Source organism: Mustelus asterias, chromosome 11 (assembly GCF_964213995.1).
Source record: "Mustelus asterias chromosome 11, sMusAst1.hap1.1, whole genome shotgun sequence".
NCBI classification, from domain to species: domain Eukaryota; kingdom Metazoa; phylum Chordata; class Chondrichthyes; order Carcharhiniformes; family Triakidae; genus Mustelus; species Mustelus asterias.
The window spans coordinates 73,160,391-73,182,921 of NC_135811.1; the positions used below are offsets into that span (position 1 = coordinate 73,160,391).

At 47.5% G+C, this 22,531-nt stretch overlaps 2 protein-coding genes across 4 annotated transcripts in view; both read right to left on the reverse strand.

Annotated features, from left to right (window-relative positions):
- Window positions 1-7,963, reverse strand: part of LOC144500589 (tRNA N(3)-cytidine methyltransferase METTL2-like) — a 36,465-nt gene extending 28,502 nt beyond the window's left edge. The window contains exons 1-3 of one of the 2 annotated variants that reach the window (XM_078223749.1): window positions 7,784-7,963; window positions 7,200-7,291; window positions 5,723-6,159 (exon numbers count right to left, since the gene is read on the reverse strand). In XM_078223749.1, coding sequence (XP_078079875.1) covers window positions 5,723-6,159; window positions 7,200-7,291; window positions 7,784-7,881 — 627 coding nt within the window. In that variant the 5' untranslated portion in view covers window positions 7,882-7,963. The remainder of the gene's footprint in view (window positions 1-5,722; window positions 6,160-7,199; window positions 7,292-7,783) is intronic. The other variant, XM_078223748.1, reaches the window with a different exon arrangement.
- An 8,267-nt stretch (window positions 7,964-16,230) lies between these two features.
- The window catches only part of LOC144500592 (integrin beta-3-like), a 106,710-nt gene continuing 100,409 nt past the window's right edge, over window positions 16,231-22,531 (reverse strand). For both annotated transcript variants that reach the window (XM_078223756.1, XM_078223757.1), the window contains exon 15: window positions 16,231-20,032. In XM_078223756.1, coding sequence (XP_078079882.1) covers window positions 19,961-20,032 — 72 coding nt within the window. In that variant the 3' untranslated portion in view covers window positions 16,231-19,960. The remainder of the gene's footprint in view (window positions 20,033-22,531) is intronic.

Consider the following 22,531-nt stretch of genomic DNA (forward strand, 5'->3'; position numbering starts at 1 on the left):
AAAACACCCATTTACCCCCACTCTTTGCTTTCTGTTAGTTAACCAATCCTCTATCCATGCTAATGTATTACCTGTAACACCATGCATCTTTATCTTATGTAGCAGTCTTTGGTGCGACACTTTGTCAAATGCCTTCTGGAAATCCGGATACACCACATCTAGATTCCCCATTGTCCACTGCACATGTAATGTTCTCAAAGAATTCCACCAAATTAGTCAAACATGACATTCCCTCCATGAACGCATTCTGCGTTTTACCAATGGGACAATTTATATCTGAAGGGTATCAAGGAACTTCAGACAATTAGGAAGATATGCAAGGCAAAAACTGAACTGTAACCTCCCGTGGCTGCAGAGATAACAAGGGTTAATCAGCATCTCAGCAGAAACCATCTCCCGTGGGTTATATCCCAGACTGTGCACATGATGTGAGTTGAGTCACAGTTAGGAGGAGTAAAGGTCATAAGGGTAACGTACCAGAGAGTATACCAGTGGCGACAGGTGTGAGAGGGGAGGGGTGTGAGCAATTAGTGGAGGGGTCACCTGTGGTTGTCCCCCTCCAAAACAGGTATATTATTTTGGATAGTGTGGAGGAGGATGACTCTCCAGGGGTAAGCCACAGTGACCAGGTCACTGGCACACAGTCAGGCTCTGTGGCCCGGAAAGGAAAGAGAGGGATTAGGAGAGCAATAGTGGTGGGGGACGCGTCGGTTAGAGGCACGGACAGGCGATTCTGTGGGTGCGAACAGGACTCCAGGATGGTAGTCTGCCTACCTGGTGCTGGGGTACTGGATGTCTCTCAGCGGATAGGAGGCATGTTAAAAGGGGAGGATAAAGAAACAGATGTCATTGTACACATTGGTGCAAATGACGTAGATAGGAAGAGCAGGGGGATCCTACGAGAGCAATTCAGGGAGTTGGGAAATAGGCTAAAAAGTAGGGCCTCCAGAGTGGCAATCTCTGGGCTGCTCCCAATGCCTAGGGCCAGTGAGGCTAGGAATAGGGAGATAGTACAATTGAACGCTTGGCTAAAGGACTGATCCAGGAGGGAGGGCTTCATATTCCTGGATCACTGGGAAGTTTTCAAGAGAGGAGGGCACCTGTACAAGGAGGACGGGTCACAACTAAATTGGAAGGGCACGAATATCCTGGCTGGGAGTTTTGCTAGTGCAGTTCGGGTGGGTTTAAACTAATATGGCAGGGGGTTGGGGATCAAAAAATTAGGTCTACAAGTGTAGAGGGTGGGGATGAGCTTGGGGCCAGGACAAAGCTGGCAAAGAAGAAGAACACTCTGGGGGAGGATGACCTCACTGGGCCTGGAGGCCTGGAGTGCATCTACTTCAATGCAAGGAGCGTAGCAGGTAAGACAGACGAACTTAGGGCCTTAATGCTTACGAGGAATTTGGATGTGGTTGCGGTGAGAGACTTGGTTGAAAGAGGGACAGGACTGGAAGCTGAATATTCCGGGGTACAAGTGTTTTAGGCGAGACAGAGGAGGGGCCAAAAGAGGTGGGGGAGTAGCAGTATTAGTTAGAGAGCATATTACAGCGGTGCAGAGGGAGGACAATTCAGAGGGGTCGTGTAATGAGTCACTGTGGGTGGAGCTCAGAAACAGGAAGGGCGCAGTCACTATGTTGGGGGTATACTACAGGCCCCCTAACAACCCAAGGGAAGTGGAAGAACGGATATGTCAGGAGATAATGGATAGGTGCAGGAAAAATAGGGTTGTAGTAGTGGGAGACTTCAATTTCCCTGGTATAGACTGGAAATCGCGTAGGGCTGGGAGTCTGAATGGGGAGGCATTTGTAAAATGCGTACAGGAAGGTTCTTTGGAACAATATGTAGATAGCCCCTAGAGAGGGGGCTATACTGGACCTAGTACTGGGGAATGAGCCCGGTCAGGTCTTCAAAGTTTCGGTAGGGGAACATGTGGCAAATAGTGACCACAATTCTGTTAGCTTTAGGATAGTGATGGAAAAGAATGAGTGGTGTCCCAAGGGTAAGGTGTTGGATTGGGGGAAGGTTAACTTTAATGGGATTAGGCAGAAATTGGCAGCTGTGGATTGGGAGAGGCTGTTTGAGGGTAAATCCACATCTGGCATGTGGGAGTCTTTTAAGGAACAGTTGTTAGGGCTGCAGGATAGGCATGTGCCTGTAAAAAAAGAAGGATAGGAAGGGAAAGATTCGAGAACCGTGGATCACCAGGGAAATTGAGGGATTGGTCAAAAAGAAAAGAGTGGCGTACGTTAGGTCCAGGCAGCTAAAAACGGAGGGAGCTCTGGAGGAATACAAAGAAAGTAGGAAAGAACTCAAACGAGGAATTAGAAGGGCAAAAAGGGGTCACGAAATGTCCTTGGCAAACAGGATTAAGGAGAATCCCAAGGCATTTTATTCATACGTTAGGAACAAAAGGGTTGTCAGGGAAAAAATCGGACATCTCAGGGACAAAAGTGGGGAATTATGCTTAGAGCCCAAAGAAGTAGGGGAGATCCTAAATGAATACTTTGCGTCGGTATTCACAAAGGAGAGGGATGTGTTGACTGGGAGTGTCTCGGAGGGGAGTGTTGACCCGTTAGAGAAAATCTCCATTACAAGGGAGGAAGTGTTAGGTTTTTTAAGGAATATAAAGACTGACAAATCCCCAGGGCCTGATGGAATCTATACCAGGCTGCTCAAGGAGACGAGAGATGAAATCGCAGGGCCTCTGACGCAAATCTTTGTCTCGTCACTGTACACAGGTGAGGTCCCAGAGGACTGGAGGATAGCTAATGTGGTCCCGTTATTTAAGAAGGGTAGGAAGGATAACCCGGGAAATTATAGGCCGGTGAGCTTGACGTCCGTGGTCGGGAAGTTGTTGGAGAGGATTCTTAGAGATAGGATGTATGCGCATTTAGAAAGGAATAAACTCATTAATGATAGTCAGCATGGTTTTGTGAGAGGGAGGTCATGCCTCACTAACCTGGTGGAGTTTTTTGAAGAAGTGACTAGAATGGTTGACGAGGGAAAGGCCGTGGATGTCGTCTATATGGACTTTAGTAAAGCGTTTGACAAAGTTCCTCATGGTAGGTTGGTACAAAAAGTTGGATCTCATGGGATAAAGGGGGAGGTGGCTAGATGGGTGGAGAACTGGCTTGGTCACAGAAGACAGAGGATGGTAGTGGGTCTTTTTCCGGCTGGATGCCTGTGACTAGTGGTGTTCCGCAGGGCTCTGTATTGGGACCTCTGCTGTTCGTGATTTATATAAACAATCTGGAAGAAGGTGTAACTGGGGTGATCAGTAAGTTTGCGGACGACACGAAAATGGCTGGACTTGCAGATAGTGAGGAACATTGTCAGAGGCTACAGAAGGATATAGATAGGCTGGAAATTTGGGCAAAGAAATAGCAGATGGAGTTCAATCCAGATAAATGCGAAGTGATGCATTTTGGTAGAACTAACGTAGGGGGGAGCTATACGATAAATGGCAGAACCATAAAGGGTGTAGATACACAGAGGGACCTGGGTGTGCAAGTCCACAGATCTTGAAGGTGACGTCACAGGTGGAGAAGGTAGTGAATAAGGCATATGGCATGCTTGCCTTTATAGGACGGGGCATAGAGTATAAAAGTTGGGGTCTGATGTTGCAGTTGTATAGAACGTTGGTTCGGCCGCATTTGGAATACTGCGTCCAGTTCTGGTCGCCACACTACCGGAAGGACGTGGAGGCTTTAGAGAGAGTGCAGAGGAGGTTTACCAGGATGTTGCCTGGTATGGAAGGGCTTAGTTATGAGGAGAGATTGGGTAAACTGGGGTTGTTCTCACTGGAAAGAGGGAGGATGAGGGGTGACCTAATAGAGGTGTATAAAATTATGAAAGGCATGGATAGGGTGAACGGTGGGAAGCTTTGCCCCAGGTCAGTGGTGACGTTCACGAGGGGTCATAGGTTCAAGGTGAAGGGGGGGAGGTTTAACACGGATATCAGAAGGACGTATTTTACACAGAGGGTCGTGGGGGCCTTGAATGCGCTGCCGGGCAAGGTGGTGTAGGCGGACACACTGGGAACGTTTAAGACTTATCTAGATAGCCACATGAACGGAGTGGGAATGGAGGGATACAAAAGAATGGTCTAGTTTGGACCAGGGAGCGGCACGGGCTTGGAGGGCCAAAGGGCCTGTTCCTGTGCTGTATTGTTCTTAGTTCTTTGAAAGAAAACAGTTTCTGGTCAAAAGACTTTTTTTACACTATCCACCTGATAGTGTAGATGGGGGCCTCAGTTAAACATCTCTTCTGAAAGATGGCATCGCCAACAGTACAACTTTCCCTGAGTTTACCCAGGAGTTTCAATATCTTCCTCCGCATCAATTTCTTGCACAAATTGATTGCTGCAAGACTTTTGTAAGGAACACTCTTTTCCAGCGTTCCAGGTACATTTTGCTACTTTTTTGAGCTGGGATTCCTCCTCATCATACTTAGTTCAAGTGTTAATTCCAGAAATTAAAGGTGGATTTTCCAACCCTTCCAACAGGAGGGGCAGGGGGGGCTGTCTTCCTGTCCTGCCAAAGGTGACCCCTGCAGTGATACAGGTGAGACCCGCAAAACAGTGTAGACAGTGGGACAGGAAGATCCCATTGGCAGCCAATAGCAATCTGCTTCTGCCACCTTGTTGGGGATGGGGGGTGGGGAGGAGAGAAGGGGGTCAAAAAATCCCACCCTAAAACTCACAGTTCAAAGGAGCTTGACAGCACATTTACATTATAAGAAGCTTTTCATGTCATCGTGTTAACAGTGATGCATTAGCCACAAGAGATAATGAACTTATTCACTTCCTTCAGCCTAAAAACTGGTAGAAAGTTATATATTTGACAGAAATACCCAGCCAATGAATGAATGCAACCAGTGAAGTTAGCACTAGATCCCAGCTGATTGACACAGTAAAGAATCCGACTTGGTTCTTTCAATAAGCTGAGTTCTGATCCTCATCGGGAGTTTGGTAAGGAAAGGAAGCTTATCTTGCTTTGACAATGTGTACGAGCTAGAACAGTTTTCCCTGCTCCTCCTTTCCCTGGCAGACAAAAGAACTCAAAAAAGCAAAGCCAATTTTTCATTCACATCCCTCCAGGCGTCTGAAATCACAGACCACGACAATATCTGCGACCCTCTTGACTGGTTCGTGGAGCACATGCTGCTGCACAGCCACCCACTAAATAATCAGGGTTAGTTAAGCTGGAACTCGCCACCACAAGGAGGGGATGCCTGACAAATGTTTGATTGAGGGAGAGATGAATGGATGGTCACGATGATAGATTATGAGGAAAGATGGGAGGAGGCTTAGAATCCCTACACTGCAGGAGGAGGCCATTTTGCCCATCGAGTCTACACCGACAACAAACCCACCTAGTCCCTATCCCCGTAACCACACATACTTACCCCACTAACCTACACATCCTGGGACACTAAGGGGCAATCTAGGATGGCCGATGCACCTAACCTGCACATCTTTGGACTGTGGGAGGAAACCTGGAGCACTCGGAGGAAACCCACACAGACACAGGGAGAACATGCAGACTCCACACAGACAGTGACCCAAGCGGAAATCGAACCTAGGTTCCTGGAGCTGTGAAACAGCAGTGCTAACCACTGTGCTACCCCAAAGACTTGAGTGGAGCATAAATACCAGCATGAACTGGTTGGTGCAAATGGCCTGTTTCTGTGTCACAAAACATTGTGAAACATCCCACATTACCTCAAGGATACGGAATGTTGCAGAAGCACCCGAGTAATCTGTATCCAATAGTTCTGTCTCACTCAGCTGTGTGCGCATCTGTGGCACACCCCCTGAAGACAAGTCCGCAAGTCTGTCTGTTTCCTGACCATCCCGCACACTGTCAACATCAATTTGCAAATTGTTCTGCTCCTGGGTACAAACAGCTGCCTCTTCAGCACACATCTGAGGAAGGTGGGAACCATTTCCAACAGTCCTGTCACGGCAGCTCTGGGGTTGAGCATGTCTATGGTCCGATGCTGCTGGAGCAGCCCTGGCTTTGTCCAACAACTGGGACTTACAATTCGGAACCAACTCAGGGAACTCAGTGAAAAGCCAGTGACGATCTTTGAAAAATCTATTCTCATGGATTTTGTAGAAGTCATTCCAGTAGCTGTTGGCCTTGTCCTCATATTCCACTGTTTGGAAAGCAACATAAATTTGAGAAGAATAGCAAAATAATAGTTACTATAGTCAAATGTGACACAGCAGCACACATTACCACACTGCTAACATACACAACTTGAGATTACAAGTGCTACATTTTTAACAACACTTGAAAAGAGATACCAATATCAAATTATAAAGTTGTTCAGACTGACAGTGGATGTCTTGGAGAAATGAGGAGAATTCCACAGCTTGCATGTCCTAGGAAGGATGAGGTTAATTGGGGGACAACCTGATAGGTATTGATGAAACCACAATAGCTTAGGAAAAACACTGACCGCCTGATAAAATAGGGAAAAGTGAATAAAGAGAAAGAGAGAGAAATACAGACAGAGTGAAAGGCACAGAGAAGTCTTGGGGCAGAGGTGAGAAACCTACAAGTTCACAGCTGATTTCTGGTATCTCTCCAGAATGGAATGCGAGTATCTGTGCACTGATGGCACAACTTCTTCACTCTTGAGAATTAGAATTTCCTATTCGGAGTTGTATCGAATTGTCCACTCTACATTATGTTCATTTCCTTGTTCTTTAGGCACTGCCTGCTTGTTAGTTGGGTATATAAATCTCATTCAGGAAATCAAGTCACTGGTTTGGTTTCTTAACCAGGTTGAGTAGTGAGTTACAATTTGCACTTTGCCATGATCAGTTCCACAGTCTGGCACCAGGTATTTCTCATGTGGTTTTGATGAAAACACAAAAGCTCTGGAGGAACACTGATGCTGATAAAATAGGGAAAAGTAAAGAGAGAGAAAGACACAGTGAAAGATATAGACAGACGTCTTGGTGCAGAGCTGTATTGCACTGTGCTTGAGGAATATGGCATAATGAATAAGATACCAATAGTTTGTATAAACATCTAAGCACCTTCATTTGCAGAGGTTAAAAAACGAGTGTTGAAAATACCAATCACACTTGGGACATAACATATGTCTTGCAGGAGTTAAAAATTATGACAAATCTTCCCTCGATCTGGTGCTATCCTGTGGAAGGAAAGTGGTTGTGATTCACTCACCTTGTTTCTCTGGGGATACAACTTGGACACAGTTCTCTTCAACTTTTTTTCTGGCTGCAGCCTCCTGCTCTTCAGACCACTCCACGTTATCCCTGTGTGACAGGAGAAAAGAAAAGCTCAGCACCCCCATCTAACAGAGAAAACGTTAGCCTAAAGCTAAACTTGTATAAAAAATCCAATTAATGTGCTTCAGGGAAAGGAGTCTGCCACCTTACATGATCTACATGTGACTCCAGTCAACAATGCATGGTTAGGACAGATTGCATATTGACAGAAGTCTGATCATCCTTCTATCATTAATGGACGATTAATTCAGCCTTCATTCCAAAAAGCTAAACTAATGTGCGAATGTCATAAAAATGAAACTTTGGTTAACTTTGCATGTTTAAATTGGAAAAGTGGAGGATGATGAACATTCACTGGCCGTCAGGGGAAAGGAAAGGATGACACGCTGGTGGGCATCAGCGTGAGGTCCAGCTGCAGCGCTTGGAGTACTGGAGGGGGAATTGACAAGAGTTTATGGAATGCCTCGGGAAGGGATTCTCTCTCTCCGGGATCTGCCTGCCGGCCGCGCTTATTCTCACCAAGCATTATGCTGAAAAACGCGGCCGGGGTCAGTCAGGTACCGATTCCCGAACTGCTTTCTCTGCGGACTTGACTCTGTCTCCACGAGCGCAGCCATGATGGAACCGTGAAGCACACCGGGACGGCGTAGGAGCTGGAGGTCCCCCGAGTCTGGCGGTGAAGCATGCCGGGACGGCGTAGGAGCTGGAGCTCCTCCGAGTCTGACCGTGAAGCATGCCGGGACGGCGTAGGAGCTGGAGGTCCTCCGAGCTCCGCTGCAGTGGCGAAAGCGGCAGTTTGGGGAGCCTGAGACTGGCCGCAGGCTGGAATAGGGTCCGGCTGGCTGACCATTGTGTCTCACCCCAACCTCGGTATCAATCCCTCAGATTTAGCAATAATTGTCTCGTGAACAAGTTTGTGCCTCTCTATAAAAAACTGGAGGTGCTCAGAGCATGGCGGTGAAGCATGCCGGGATGTTGGAGGAGCTGCAGGTCCTCCCATTTCTGCCACGGTGCCGTAAGCAGCAGTTTCGGGAGCTGAGACCAGCTGGAGGGTGGGGTAGGGCTCGGCTGGCTGAAAATTGTGTCTCACCTCCACCCTCAGCCCAGTATCAATCCCTCAGATTTAGGACTGATTGTTTCCTGAACAAGTCTGTACCTCTATAAAAAGTTCAGAATGGAGACAAAGGCCAGTCTTGTCAAGGTAGTTCCTGCATTCCCTGTATCAGAATTCCTGGGTTTTTATCTTGTGTCTGAAACAGTCGGGTGGTGCTGCCTGATAGCGTCAGGTTCAATTCCAGCCTTGAGTCACTGTCTGTGTAGAGTTTGCACGTTCTCCCTGTGACTGCGTGGGTTTCCTCCCACAGTCCAAAGATGTGCGGGTTAGGTGGATTGATCGTGCTAAATTGACCCTAGTGTTCGGGGGATTAGCAAGGTAAATGTGTGGGGTTACGGAAATAGAGCCCTGGATGGGATTGTGGTCAGTACAGACTTGATGGGCCGAATGGTCTCCTGTCGTGTATGATTTGATTTGACAGTCAGTTATCAAACACAGTCTCTCCAGCCACTGAGAGTGTGAACTGGTTTGGGATGACAATCATTCCTGACCAGCTCACACTTTTACTTTCCCAGTTTACTGACTCCTCATATTGAAATTAACCTGAACTGAACCTGGACAGTCATCCCCACAAACAGCTTTATACAAACACAGTCGGTGCAGTGGTTAGCACTGCTGCTTTACAGCTCCAGGGACCTGGGTTCGATTCCCGGCTTGGGTCACTGTCTGTGTGGAGTTTGCACGTTCTCCTCGTGTCTGCGTGGGTTTCCTCCGGGTGCTCCGGTTTCCTCCCACAGTCCAAAGATGTGCGGGTTAGGTTGATTGGCCTTGCTAAAATTGCCCTTAGTGTCCTGCGATGTGTAGGTTAGAGGGATTAGTGGGTAAATAAGTAGGGATATGGGGGTAGGGCCTGGGTGGGATTGTGGTCGGTGCAGACTCGATGGGCCGAATGGCCTCTTTCTGTGCTGTAGGGTTTCTATGATTCTGTGATTCTATAGAGCCCACTATCAACATCCTGAGGGTTACCATTGACGAGAAACTGAATTGGGCCAGACATCTCAATCCTGTGGCTATGAGAGGCTGGGAATTCTGCAGCGAGTAACTCACCTGACTTTCCATCAAGTACAAGGCCCCAGTCCAGTGGTTTGATGAAATGTTCTCCAGTAGTCTGGATGAGTGTAGATCTAATGACACTTGAGACCATCCAGAACAAAGCAGCCCACTCGATCAGTCGCCCATCCATCAACCTAAATATTCACTCCCTCTCTCGCTGACGCACACTGTGTACCATTTACAAGTTGCACTGTAACAATTTGCCAAAGTTCCTTCAACAGCACCTTCTAAACCCATCGCCACTACCATCTAGAAAGACAAGGGCAGCAGATACATGGGACACCGCCTGGAAGTTCCCCTTCATGCCACTCACTATCGTGACTGAATATATCACCGTTCCTTCACTGTTGCTGGGTGGAAGTCCTGGCACTCCCTCCATAATAGCACTGGGTGTACCTACACCATATGAACTACTGGATCCACATACCACTGTGTACACACTCCATTTGATCCATACCACCAAATTCACATTTGTAAATATGATGTGGAGATGCCGGCATTGGACTGGGATGGGCACAACACCCAGAAGTCTCACAACACCAGTTTAAAGTCCAGCAGGTTTATTTGGAATCACGAGCTTTCGGAGCGCTGCTCCTTCATCCGCTGAGTGGAGGTAGGTTCACAAATACGGCATATATAGACAAAGACACAATTGTAAGATAATTACAGATTGGAATGAGAGTCTTTTCAGGTAATCAAGTCTTTACAGGTACAAACAGTATAAGTGGATAGAGGGATAATCACAGGTTAAAGAGGTGTGAACTGTCTCAAGCCAGACAATTAGTAGGATTTTGCAAACTAAGACCAGATGGTGGGGGTTACACGTAGTGTGACAGGAACCCAAGATCCCAAGGTTGAGGCCATCCTCATGTGCGGAACTTGGCTATCAGTTTCTGCTCGGCAATTCTGCGTTGTCATGTGTATTGAAGGCCACCTTGGAAAACACTTACCCTAAGATCAGAGGCTGAATGCCCTTGACTGCTGAAGTTTCCCCGACTGGAAGGGAACACTCCTGCCTGGTGATTGTCGCGTGGTGTCTGTTCATCCGTTGTCGTAGTGTCTGCATGGTCTCCCCAATGTACCATGCCTCAGGACATCCTTTCCTGCAGCGTATCAGGTAGACAACGTTGGCCAAGTCGCAAGAGTAGGACCGTGTACCTGGTGGATGGTGTTCTCACGTGTGATGGTGGTACCCATGTCGATGATCTGGCACATCCTGCAGAGCCACGGCAAGGTTGTGTGGCGTCGTGGTCACTGTTCTGAAGGCTGGGTAGTCTGCTGCGAACAATGGTCTGTTTGAGGTTGGGCGGTTGAAGGCGAGCAGTGGGGTGTGGGGATGGCCTTGGCGTGATGTTCATCATCATCGACATGTTGAAGGCTTTGAAGATGTCGTAGTTTCTCCACTCCAGGGAAGTACTGGACGACGAAGGGTCATTCCAATCTGTAATCTTGCAATTGTGTCTTTGCCTATATGTGCCATGTTTGTGAACCTACCTCTCCACTCACCTGCTGAAGGAGCAGTGCTCCAAAAGCTCGTCATTCCAAATAAACCTGCTGGACCCTAACCTGGTGCTGTGAGACTACCTACATTTGTAAATGATTTGATGGAATGTGGGTGTCACTGCCGGGGCCAGCATTTGCTGCCCATTCCTAATTACCCCCGGGAAGGCGCTTCAGATCAGCCATGATCTTGTTGAATGGCGGGGCAGGCTTGAAGGGCCAGATGGCCTACTCCTGCTCCTATTTCTTATGTTCTTATGTTCCTGCAGTCCATCTTCCCTTGTTCTTTGAGGTGGGAGAGATTATGGGTTTGCAGAGAATCGATTAAAGCATGGTGGCACAGTAGTTAGCACTGCTGCCTCACAGCACCAGGGACCCGGGTTCAATTCCGGCCTCGGGTCACTGTCTGTGTGGAGTTTGCACATTCTCCCCGAGTCTGCGTGGGTTTCCTCTGTGCTCCGGTTTCCTCCCGCAGTCCAAAGATGTGCGGGTTAGGTGGAGTGGCCATGCTAAATTGCCCCTTCGTGTCAGGGGGGACTAGCTAGGGTAAATGCATGAGGTTATGGGAATAGGGCCTGGATGGGATTGTGGTCAGTGCAGACTCGATGGGCCGAATGGCCTCCCTCTGCACTGTGGGATTCTATGAAACATGGTAGAATGTGTACAGTGGGGTGTTATATGTAGTATGGGATTGAGTGTCGCTCAGTCGGTCTTATTAAGGTATTTGTAGGCTTAGCTACTGGAAACTATAGACACAGATACAATACTGGTCCAAGCTGGGATCGTCTCCATGCTGGCTTCTACACATGGCTCTGTCCAACATGACACTGATCCTTATGCACAGGTCATGTGCCTCTTACCTCGGTGTGTGGGTGGTGCTGTACCCAGTGCCACATGTACCCTTTATGTGCTAGACCCCTACACTGCAAGCTCTGTGTATTGAGAGGCAGGTCTATTAGCTGGGGTCATGTATAAAGTAACGAGGTGGATTGAGTTGTGAATAGGCAGAGTCGGGATTAGACCAGTGTACTGGACCCTGTTTGCTTCACAACCTCCTGATTGCTTCCTTTACTTTATTTCAATGTGAAAATCTTGCCATTCCTATATCAGAGAGTAGTTTCATCTGTGTAATATTACCCAGGAACAAAAGAAATCCAAAACAATCTGAGGCCAAAGAATCTAGAAGGAAGCATGAAATTGTGTAGTGTGGCCAAGTGATCTAAAGCACTGGATTTAGGTTCCAGTCTCTGAAGGTTTGGGTTCAAATTCCACTGCTGCCAAAATTTCTAGGACTTCACGCTGATTAGCACTGCTGCCTCACAGCACCAGGGACCGGGGTTCAATTCCAGACTTGGGTCACTGACTGTGTGGAGTTTGCACCTTTTCCCCGTGTCTGTGTGGGTTTCCTCCAGTTTCCTCCCACTGTCCAAAAGACGTGCTGGTTAGGTGCATTGGCCATGCTAAAATTTCCCCTCAGTGTTACCCGAACAGCTGCCGGAGTGTGGCGACTCGGGGATTTTCACAGTTACTTCGTTGCAGTGTTAACGTAGGCCTACTTGTGACAAACTTTAAACTTAAAAATATTATTATGGAGCGATGGAAATCCAGATCAATCTGCGGCCAGAAAATCCAGAAGAAATCATGAAATTACAAAGAGATATCGATCGACTTAGCAAATGCGGCAAATAGATTTCAGTGTCAGCCAATGTGAGCTCATTAATCTGGAATCTTAAAAGGGTCGACATGGAAATGTTCTAAACGGTGAATAGCTAGAAACAGCGGGAGGTCCTAAGGTTAGTGTCAGGTGTTCACGAGTCCTGTCACAAAGCACACTGCTCGTGGAACATCAGGAGGGACAGTGGTGTGTACTTAAGATAAATTCACACCCATGCAGAGAAATTATAAAATTAATATCTTTATTACATCAGCTGTCACAATGTATTAGAGTTTTATGAATAAAATGATGAGGTTGAAAGACCCGGAAGCTTCTATTTGAACTGTCCTGTTCACACTTTATAGAAATCTGAGATCGAAATACCTTTCAAAACAGAACGGGCCGCTCCCCCAGACACACTGCTCCAATAATCAGTGACAGTCTGTAAAAACAATCCCATCTCACTCTGAGGTCAGAGAAGCTGCCAGAATGCACATTATGTTCTGGACTGAGGGCTCACTGATGTTGACACAAGTGTAAAAATCGAAAGCAGTGTAAAACCTCTCGGACTGTAAGGTTAACCTTTACTGTATATGGGTGGCACAGTGGTTAGCACTGCTGCCTAACAGTGCCAGGGACCCGAGTTCGATTCCCGGCCTCGAGTCACTGTCAGTGTGGAGTTTGCACATTCTCCCCGTGTCTGCATGGGTTTCCTCCGGGTGCTCCGGTTTCCTTCCACAGTCCAAAAGATGTGCAGGTTTAGGTGGATTAGCTGTGCTAAATTGCCCCTGAGTGTCAGGGGGACTAGCTAGTGTAAATGCATGGGGATAAGGCCTTGGTGGGATTGTGGTCGGTGCAGACTCAATGGGCTGAATGGCCTCCTTCTGCACTGTAGAATTCTATGATATAGTATGCGTAACAGCGTTGGAGCAAACCACAGGGCAGTATGAGCAATGTACATAAACTGAGGAGCATTATTCTCTCTGTAACAATGATATTCTATTATTTGTAATGTTCTCATTACTGTATTGAAGAACTTGAGAGTGTATCTTGATCTCTGCGGAGAATGTGAATATCATTGCATTCTTCTGTTTAGATGATATGAAATGTTTTGTCATGCTTCTTTCAGAATAAGGTATATTTTGGAGGAAAAATGTTTAAAAGTCTAAAGCACTGATGTTTTATTTTAGTCTGGATTCTTGTTGAGTAAAATATCTGCCACAGTTTTGCTAAGTGCCATTACTTCAAGATTGATTCAGGTTTTGGGATAAAATTGCCTGCAGTAACCCGCGATGATCAAATGGTGCCACAAAGCTCACAAGGGTAGCTGTGAATTGGGAATCGCTCCATTGCCTGTGATCACCGAGACTTTCGAATTTCTCCCCATGCTCTCCCCCCCCCCCCCCCCGCCACACCCCCACCCTGAGATGTTTGCCCGAGATGATCTACCCCTCTTAGGAGGATGACAAAGATTCCACGGCACTGTTTTGACAAAAAGCAGGGGCGATCTCCCCCGTGTCCTGATCAATATTTCTCCCTCAATCCACATCACAAACTGGGTCATTGTCACCTTGGCTCTCTGTGGAATCTTGCTGTGTGCAAATTGGCCTTGCTGTTCCCGACCTGACAGGGTGGCTACACTTTGTAAGAACTTCATTGGGCTGCTTGAGTGCTTTGGGACATTCTGAGGTAAGGAAGGGCACTATATAAATGCAAATTCTGTTCTGTGGGCAGTTGCTGACAAATAATTCAGTTTCACAGGCGCCAGGTCCCCCTTCTCAAGCCAGCTTGTACAGTGAGCGGCAATGGGCTATCCAACTGGGGAGGGCACCACAGTACAGGCCAACCCCCACCTTCACCCCACAACCAGGTACCCCCTTGCCCTCCCCAATGGTTGGGTGCCCTGCCCACATTACCGACACCTCAAACCGGGGCACTGAGGCCAAGTAGCATCTCAACTGAGGCCCTGGATGAGATGAGCAAACTCAGCTGGCTTTGAGCGCTTTTCACTCCATATCAATCCTGCCTCCTGTCCCTGCAAGTGACGGATTGTCCAATGATTTTGGTTTCCGCTTTCAGCACAGTCTCAACTTGCTGGGAAAGACTCAAGCCAGAGAGAGTGCACAAACTCTGCAATAAACACTATCTGTAACAGAGCTGAGTGCCTGAATCGCCAGTTGCCTGTCTGTTTCCTAACCGCAACGTACTGTGACACTCTTAGACCTCCAGCACACAACTGCAGTTCAATGAGGTCGTTTCCACGCTGTCAGATTGGGCAATTGCTCCCACAGCAGGAAGCAGTGACTGACAACCTGGGCTGGTGAGTGGGCCACCTGAGTGGCCCTCCATCTCCGTACTCCGCGTTCTTGAAATCAGCCTTGTTCACTATGGCCCTTTAATTAGACTAAATACATTTAATACACACTGAATAGTTCATAGCAAGTTATAGAAAATGCTCAATCATTCTTACATTTATAGAACTGTCAACAAGTGGTAAAAACAAAAAAAAATGATGCTTTGGTTGGAAACAGAGGGAGCACACAGCTCTCACAGTAAATGCTGTGAGCAATCAGCACGAACCTCACTTCACTTGCCCTTATTTTACATGCGAATCACTTCTGTCGCACCGGCAGGAAAAAAACTACCCAGATGGAAATCAGTGGAATGTGGCAATCCCGCACATGGGCAAAGATCAACAAGATGACTCCTGGGCCACACTCAGAATGCTGATGGGCCACATGTGGCCTCTGGATGCCCACCACTGCTCTAAAGAGGTGGCACGGTGGAACAGTGGTTAGCACTGCTGCCTCACAGTGCCAGGGACGAAGGTTCAATTTCCAGCTTGGGTCACTGTCTGTGGAGTTTGCATGTTCCCCTGTGTGGGTTTCCTCCGGTTTCCTCCCACAGTCCAAAGATGTGCGGGTTAGGTGAATTGGCCATGCTAAATTGTCCCTTAGTGTCAGGGGTTAAATGCGTAGGGTTATGGGGATACGACCTGGGTGGAATTGTGGTCGGTGTAGACTCGATGGGCCAAATGGCCTTCTGCACTGGAGGGATTCTATGAAGAATGTACAAGGAAATGTGCTTGCAGAGTAGAACTCTGCTCCCACAAGGGGGCAGGAGAGACCAAGGATTAACATGAGCCAATTTCAGACTCTTGTGGTGGTAGGTATTCTCAGACTTATTCAACCTGAGGTTATCTGCAGAAATATGAAACCTTCCTCTGTCTCTAACCCCACTGCGACATACTCATCGACTGAGGCACCTACCTTCTGTTCCAAGATGGACACTGACTCTACTACTAGTAAAAACATGTTTCCAGAATATTCTCTCCGTAAAATGCTGATTTGTAAAGCCCCCTAACATCACAGGAACAGTAGAGTTTACAAACAATGGATTATAACGCTCTTGGTAAAGATGGTGACATAGGAATTGTGATTCACCTACTTCACCTTCCAACATCCTGGTTGCTGCATGATATAAAGTTCATGGAGTTCTTGACTAATCCCTGCAATTAAACTCTGTTAATAAGTCTACAACAGAGCTGGACTAGAGGCAAGAAAAATCACCAGTGATGGAGAGCCTTAAGAATGATTGGTCAACAGATACCCCCCAAGTAAACCATGTCTCCAGTTATTCAGTTTTAAGCTTAAGTTTATTTATTAGTGTCACAAGTAGGTTTACATTAACACTGCAATGAAGTAACTGAAAATCCCCTAGTCGCCACACTCCGGCGCCTGTTTGGGTACACTGAGGGAAAATTTAGCACAGCCAATGCACCTAGCCAGCACATCCTTCAGACTGTAGGAGGAAACCAGAGCACCCGAAGGAAACCCACACAGACATGGGGAGAACTTCCAGACTCCACACAGACAGTGACCCAAGCCGGGAATTGAACCCAGGTCCCTGGTGCTGTGAGGCAACAGTGCTAATCACTGTGCCACCGATTCGCAGACGGCATGACATTTTCAGAAAGAATTTGAGAGAATCTGCATTAGAAATCGAGTGAATCTCCTTCCGCAATCTTCCCAGGGGAGCCTCTTCCACTCACTCACTGAGATCCTTTTAAATTCAGTCATGGCGTTCGCTGGCTAGGCCAGCATTTATTGCCCATCTCAAATTGCTGTCTTCTTGGGAATTACTGGCACTCAGTGCTTCCTGATGTTGAGACGCAGTGTGGATCCTGAGACGGTGTGGGTGGAACTGCAGCGGCCATTTTACTGGTGGTGGCCAATCAGGGCTATTTTTTATTCGTTCATGGGCTGTGCCACTCCTAGTTGACCTTGAACTGAGTGATCTGCTCGGCCATTTCAGAGGGCATTTAAGAATCAACCATTTTGCTGTGGGTCTGGAGTCACATATAGGCCAGACCAGGACTTCCAGGATTTCCTTCCCTAAAGGGCATCCTTTCACCTGATGGGCTTTATGACAATTGACAAGGCTTTCATGGTTATTATTAGATTTTGTTTCATTGATTTCAAATTCCACCATCTGTCGGTGGGATCTGAACCCAGGTCCCCAAAGCATTGCCCTAGGTCTCTGGATTACTAGTCCAGTGGCAATCCCACTGTGCCACTGAGCTGTTGATACAATCAGGGTTGGCTGTGTCGCTGATAGAGGTGGTCAGTGCTCAGGCTGCAGGCAGAAAGAGGCTGGTACCACCCCCACCTTCCCCCCACAAGAGCTGATAAAAGAGATTTGCAGACAGGCCAGGGCCAGACGGAGCTGGGTGACTGGGAGAGCGTCAGCGCCACGAAGGATTGCCATCGGAGGGGTTGGGGGGCGCGGGGGTGGGGGAGTTGGAGTGGAAGGAGGGGGGGCTCTCTATGGACACCCAGTCACCCCTGCCCTCTCTAGGAAGCCAGTAGGAGGTAACCTTGATGCAGCTGGCAGGCTCCTGTGTGAAGGGAGCTGGTACTGGTAAACTGCGGGCGGCCTGGTAAAAATGCCACCAACACAGACCACCTGCCTTCGATTAACCTGAGCTCCTGAAAAAGGAAATATCCCCTGGCTTTAGGATCACATTAGACTCCCTTCCAGACATCTTTCCGCAGCCATTTTACTGACCTTCCGCTCTCCCAGCCATCTTCAGTGGGCCGGGAAATCCCAGCCATGGCTTCTGCCGAGGAATTTACCCCATTGCACGCACAGGCTTCATGAATCTTACAAACGGCAAATGATGAGTGAGTTACTTAGAGTTGACGCGGACACAAATCCTTTCTCTTTATTCATTCGTGGGACATGGGCAACGCTGGCTCGCCAGCATTTATCACCCATCCCTAGTTGCCCGAGGGCAGTTGAGACTCCAAAGCCACATGTAGGCCAGGCTAGGTAAGGACAGCAGATTTCCTTCCCTAAAGGACATTAGTGAACCAGATGGGTTTTTCTGACAATCGACAATGGTTTCACGGTCATCAGTAGATTCTTAATTCGAGATATTTTTTATTGAATTCAAATTCCACCATCTGCCGTGGCGGGATTCGAACCCAGATCCCCAAAATATTAGCTGAGGTTCTGGATTAATAGTCCAGCGATAATACCACTAGGCCATCGCCTTCCCCATGTTACGTAACCATAGACCTCACCACCCCACTGTACCCCCCTCCCCCTGACTGTGGACAGCAGCGATCTGCTTCAGGGCACCCCCATGTTCTAGAATTCTCTCCTCCGGCCTCTTCTCCTTCACAGCCCCCGTCGAAAGTTATCCCTCTGACCAAGCTTTTGTTCACCTCCACCAATGACAGAGCTTCCAGTCTGAGCCCACTGAACCCATTAACCCAGTGTCTTACAGTCTGCCCACCTCAGCTTCAGCCAGCCTCCGGGCCACGAAACTCCGTGGCCTCTTGGCGAACAGCACCTTGGATCTGGTTGGATTTGGTGATTGGATTGAGTTGGTTTCTGGAGCGAGCGAGGAAATGATTTGCCCTGTCTACTCTGCCCATTGGCTTTGTAACTCTGAGAAACTACCAGGGTTCAGGAAGGTTCATGCCCAGGTGGATTTGGACAATCCTTTAGAAAATGGGATAAGCGATTCTGTTGGTCTGGTGTGAAGTACAGTGCCCAGAACGGCCAAATCTTTTTTAAAAATTCATTTTACCAAGGGGGGGGGGGGGGGGGGCTTCGCTAGGCCAGTATTTATTGCCCATCCCTAACTGCCCTCCATTTCAGCGGACATTTGAGAGTCAACCACATTCCAATTCACCATATTGCTGCGGGTCTGGAGTCACGTGTAGACCAGACAGCAGATCTTCTTCCCTAAAGGACATTATTGGAACCAGATGGTTTTACAACAATGGTTTCACGGTCATCATTACATTTGTAATTCAAGATTTTTATTAAATTCAAATTTCACCATCTGCCACGGTGGGATTTGAACCCGGGTCCCCAAAGCATTACCTGGATTACTGGTCCAGTGACAATGCCACTACAGCACTGCCTCCCCAGTATCTGTGAGATCTGTTCAATCTGACTGGTAAACGTTCCTGGAGACTCTGATGTCTCTGGGATGAGAAAATGGTTCCACTGTTTTCACCCTCCCTTTCCCATTGCTGCCACCTCTGTGTGTCCTCCCTCCACTGCCCCCACATACTGAACAGGGCATCGGAACTCCACCCTGCCCTCACCCAATTGAATGCTCATGCCCCCTTCCAGTGGGAACAACGGGAATAAACATTCCCTTCCCTTTCCCCTACACCCAGCAACACAAAGACCCAATCGTAAACACCCCAACTCAGATCATCAAATAACACTCAGCAACATTCAAACCCAGGCAGCCACTGCTGGAACCATACAGTAAGAGTTTTAACAACACCACTGGAATCATACAGAACAGAAGGTGGCCACTCTGCCCATCTTTGAATGATGACCCTGCTGAATGAGTCTTGTTCCCCGACCCTTGCCCCAGAGCCTTGCAGAGTTTCCTCTTTGAAAGTTACTGTTGAATCATCCTCCACCAAGCTTCAAAGCAGTTCATTCTAGATCAGAGCAACCCATTGGGTTAAAAGAATCTTCCTCAGCTCCCCTACCCCCCTCTAATGAAATGGTGGAGCAGGCTGGGAGGGCCGAATGGCCTGCTTCTGCTGCTATTTCGAATGTTTGTAAGGTTCCATGGAGCCGATGCAGATTCAAACTCTGGTGAAAGATATCAGTGCCACCTTGCCGTGGCTCAGTGCAGTTCCTGGGTTGAGCGATGAAGGGAAGGTGGATGTAACAGACTGGAAGTTGCGGTTGTGTACAGCTCAGCACAGGACAGTAAAAGGAATGCCGTCTCGTCGAGAAATGAAAGCCCAAGCGCCCTGATTTTGTGCCCCGTGTGTCACCCAATGAAAGCTCTCTGATGCTGTGGTTTGTGTCACCCTCTCTGCCGATGCTCCCCTCAGTCTGTGTTGCCAGTGTAGGTGAAGTTTGTAAAGGTTGTTGTTGGTGGTTTGTACAGCGGGTTGTTGGCCTGAAACGAAATGGAATTATAAACATGGTGAAGTTACATCTTGACCACCAACCACACATCGAATAATGCTCAAACCTAAAGGACCTCGACTCCAGCCATCACCTTCCCGACTGCAGGATACTGTGCACTGGTATAGAATCCTACAGTGCAGGAGGAGGCCATTTGGCCCATCAATTCTGCATCGACCAAAATCCCACCCAGGCCCTATCCCCATAAAACCATGCATTTACCTTAGCTAGTCCCCCTGACACTAAGGGGCAATTTAGCATGGCCAATCAACTTAACCCGCACATCTTTGGAGTGTGGGAGGAAACCGGAGCACCCGGAGGAAACCCACACAGAGGAGAAGGCAAGAGGAGAATGTGCAAACTCCACACAGCCAGTGACCCAAGCCGGGAATTGGACCCAGGTCCCTGGCACTGTGGGGCAGCAGTGCTAACCACTGTGCCCATACCGGTCTTATAGATGTTATAATGTATCCAATGGTAACATGTTGTGAGGGTCCAGTAAACAATGTAACCAATGGTAAAATGATGTGGTGGTCAGCTGACCAGCTGACTTAGTATAAATAGAAAGCAGTTAGGAATTGTGGGGAGCTTGCATGGCCCAGGGCATGGCCTCAAGTTTTGGAATAATGAATTTTCTTTATTAAACCTTTTTCTTTGATTTTACTTTCTGAAGTTAGTTCTTTTATTGCCTACAACTGAAGTATCCTTACTGCCGGATGAACAGGAGATCCCCAACTCAACACAACAATCTGTGTCATCTCGGGTACCCATCCATCAACTCCCCTGGCTCCCAGTCTTGACCCACCCCTTCACATAAGGAAGATATGTAAGGATGTAGACACATATTCATATGGGGGGCATGGTGGCACAGTGGTTAGCACTGTTGCCTCACAGTGCCAGGGTACCCGGATTCGATACCCGGCTTGGATCACAGTCTGTGCGGAGTCCGCACGTTCTCCTCGTGTCTGCGTGGGATTCCTCCGGGTGTTCCGGTTTCCTCCCACAGTCTGAAAGACATGCTGGTTAGGTGCATTGGCCATGCTAAATTTTCCCTCAGTGTGCCCGAACAGATGCTGGAGTGCGACAATAACTCCATTGCAGCGTTAATGTAAGCCTACTTGTGACACTAATAAATCAACTTTAAAAGAAAGTTTGCAGGACAACATCTGAGATTGACATCAGCTGGCAGTGGTGGCAACTGAAACTGGCTCAAGGTAAACTTTGAAAAAAAACATCTGTGGAGATAGGATAGAACCAACATTTCGAGTCTGGATGATGAACAGCACTCGAAACATTGGCTCTATTCTCTCTCCATTGATGCTCTCTGACCTGCTGAGATTTTCCAGCATTTTCTGTTTTTGTTTCAGAATCCGCAGTAATTTGCTTTTATCTGCAATGAACTTTGAAAATGTTGGCTCTAATACATTCAAGAAGTTTCTATGCTTCAGAAGTATTTAATTGATTCCAGAGATGAGGGGTTTGTTGTATGAAGAGAGATTGAACAGTTTAGGCCTATACTCTCTGGAATTTAGAAGAATGAGGGGAGGTCAAATTGAGGTGTACAAGATGATAAAAGGTATGGATAAAGTAGACGTGGAGCGGATGCTTCCTCTTGTGGGGCATTCTAGGACGAGAGGTCATAGTCTTAGGATAAGGAGTAGCAAATTTAAAACAGAGTTGAGGAACAACAACTTCTCCCAAAGGGTTGTGAATCTGTGGAATTCACTACCCCAAAGTGCGGTGGATGCTGGGACAGTGAATAAATTTAAGGAGGAGTTAGACAGATTTTTAATTGGTAATGGGTTGAAGGATTATGGGGGGAAGGCAGGAAAATTGGGATGAGGAGCATATCAGCCATGATCGAATGGCGGGGTGGACTCGATGGCCTAATTCTGCTCCTATATTTTATGAACTTATGTCCTGAGATTGTGAAAGATATATAAATGCAATTAATAACTCCTTCTTTCATTCCCTCCATCTGTCTCTCTTTCTAACTGTGAGCATGTTTCAAATGTACCAAATACACATTCCCTCGACCAAAATAAGGTCAACTTTGACCATAGTTTGCAGAACTTTCCATTTTTCAGATTCCCATCATCCAGTATATTTGACTTTGTTTCAATGTTAATGCAGAGCAAGCAATGTGCCTTTCCCTTCTGTGCAGACACAGAATTCAGCCTTCCAAGAGCAAGGCAGAGCCCACAGTATCGCTCAGGAGTCATCTCACACCAGTCAATCACAGGTACTATGAATCATACAGGAAAATAGGAGCAGGAGTAGGCCAATCAGCCCCTCAAGCCTGCTTCGTTACTTAACTGGATCATGGCTGATCGACCTCAGTTATATTTCCCCAACTATCCCTGGATATCATTAACATCCAGAAATGTATCGATCTTTGTCTTGAACCTCTCTGGAGTTTCTACCATGGGTACCTTTTGGGTAGATTCTGTCATTTTCTTTTTTTGATTGATTCAGAAAGAATGTTCCGAAT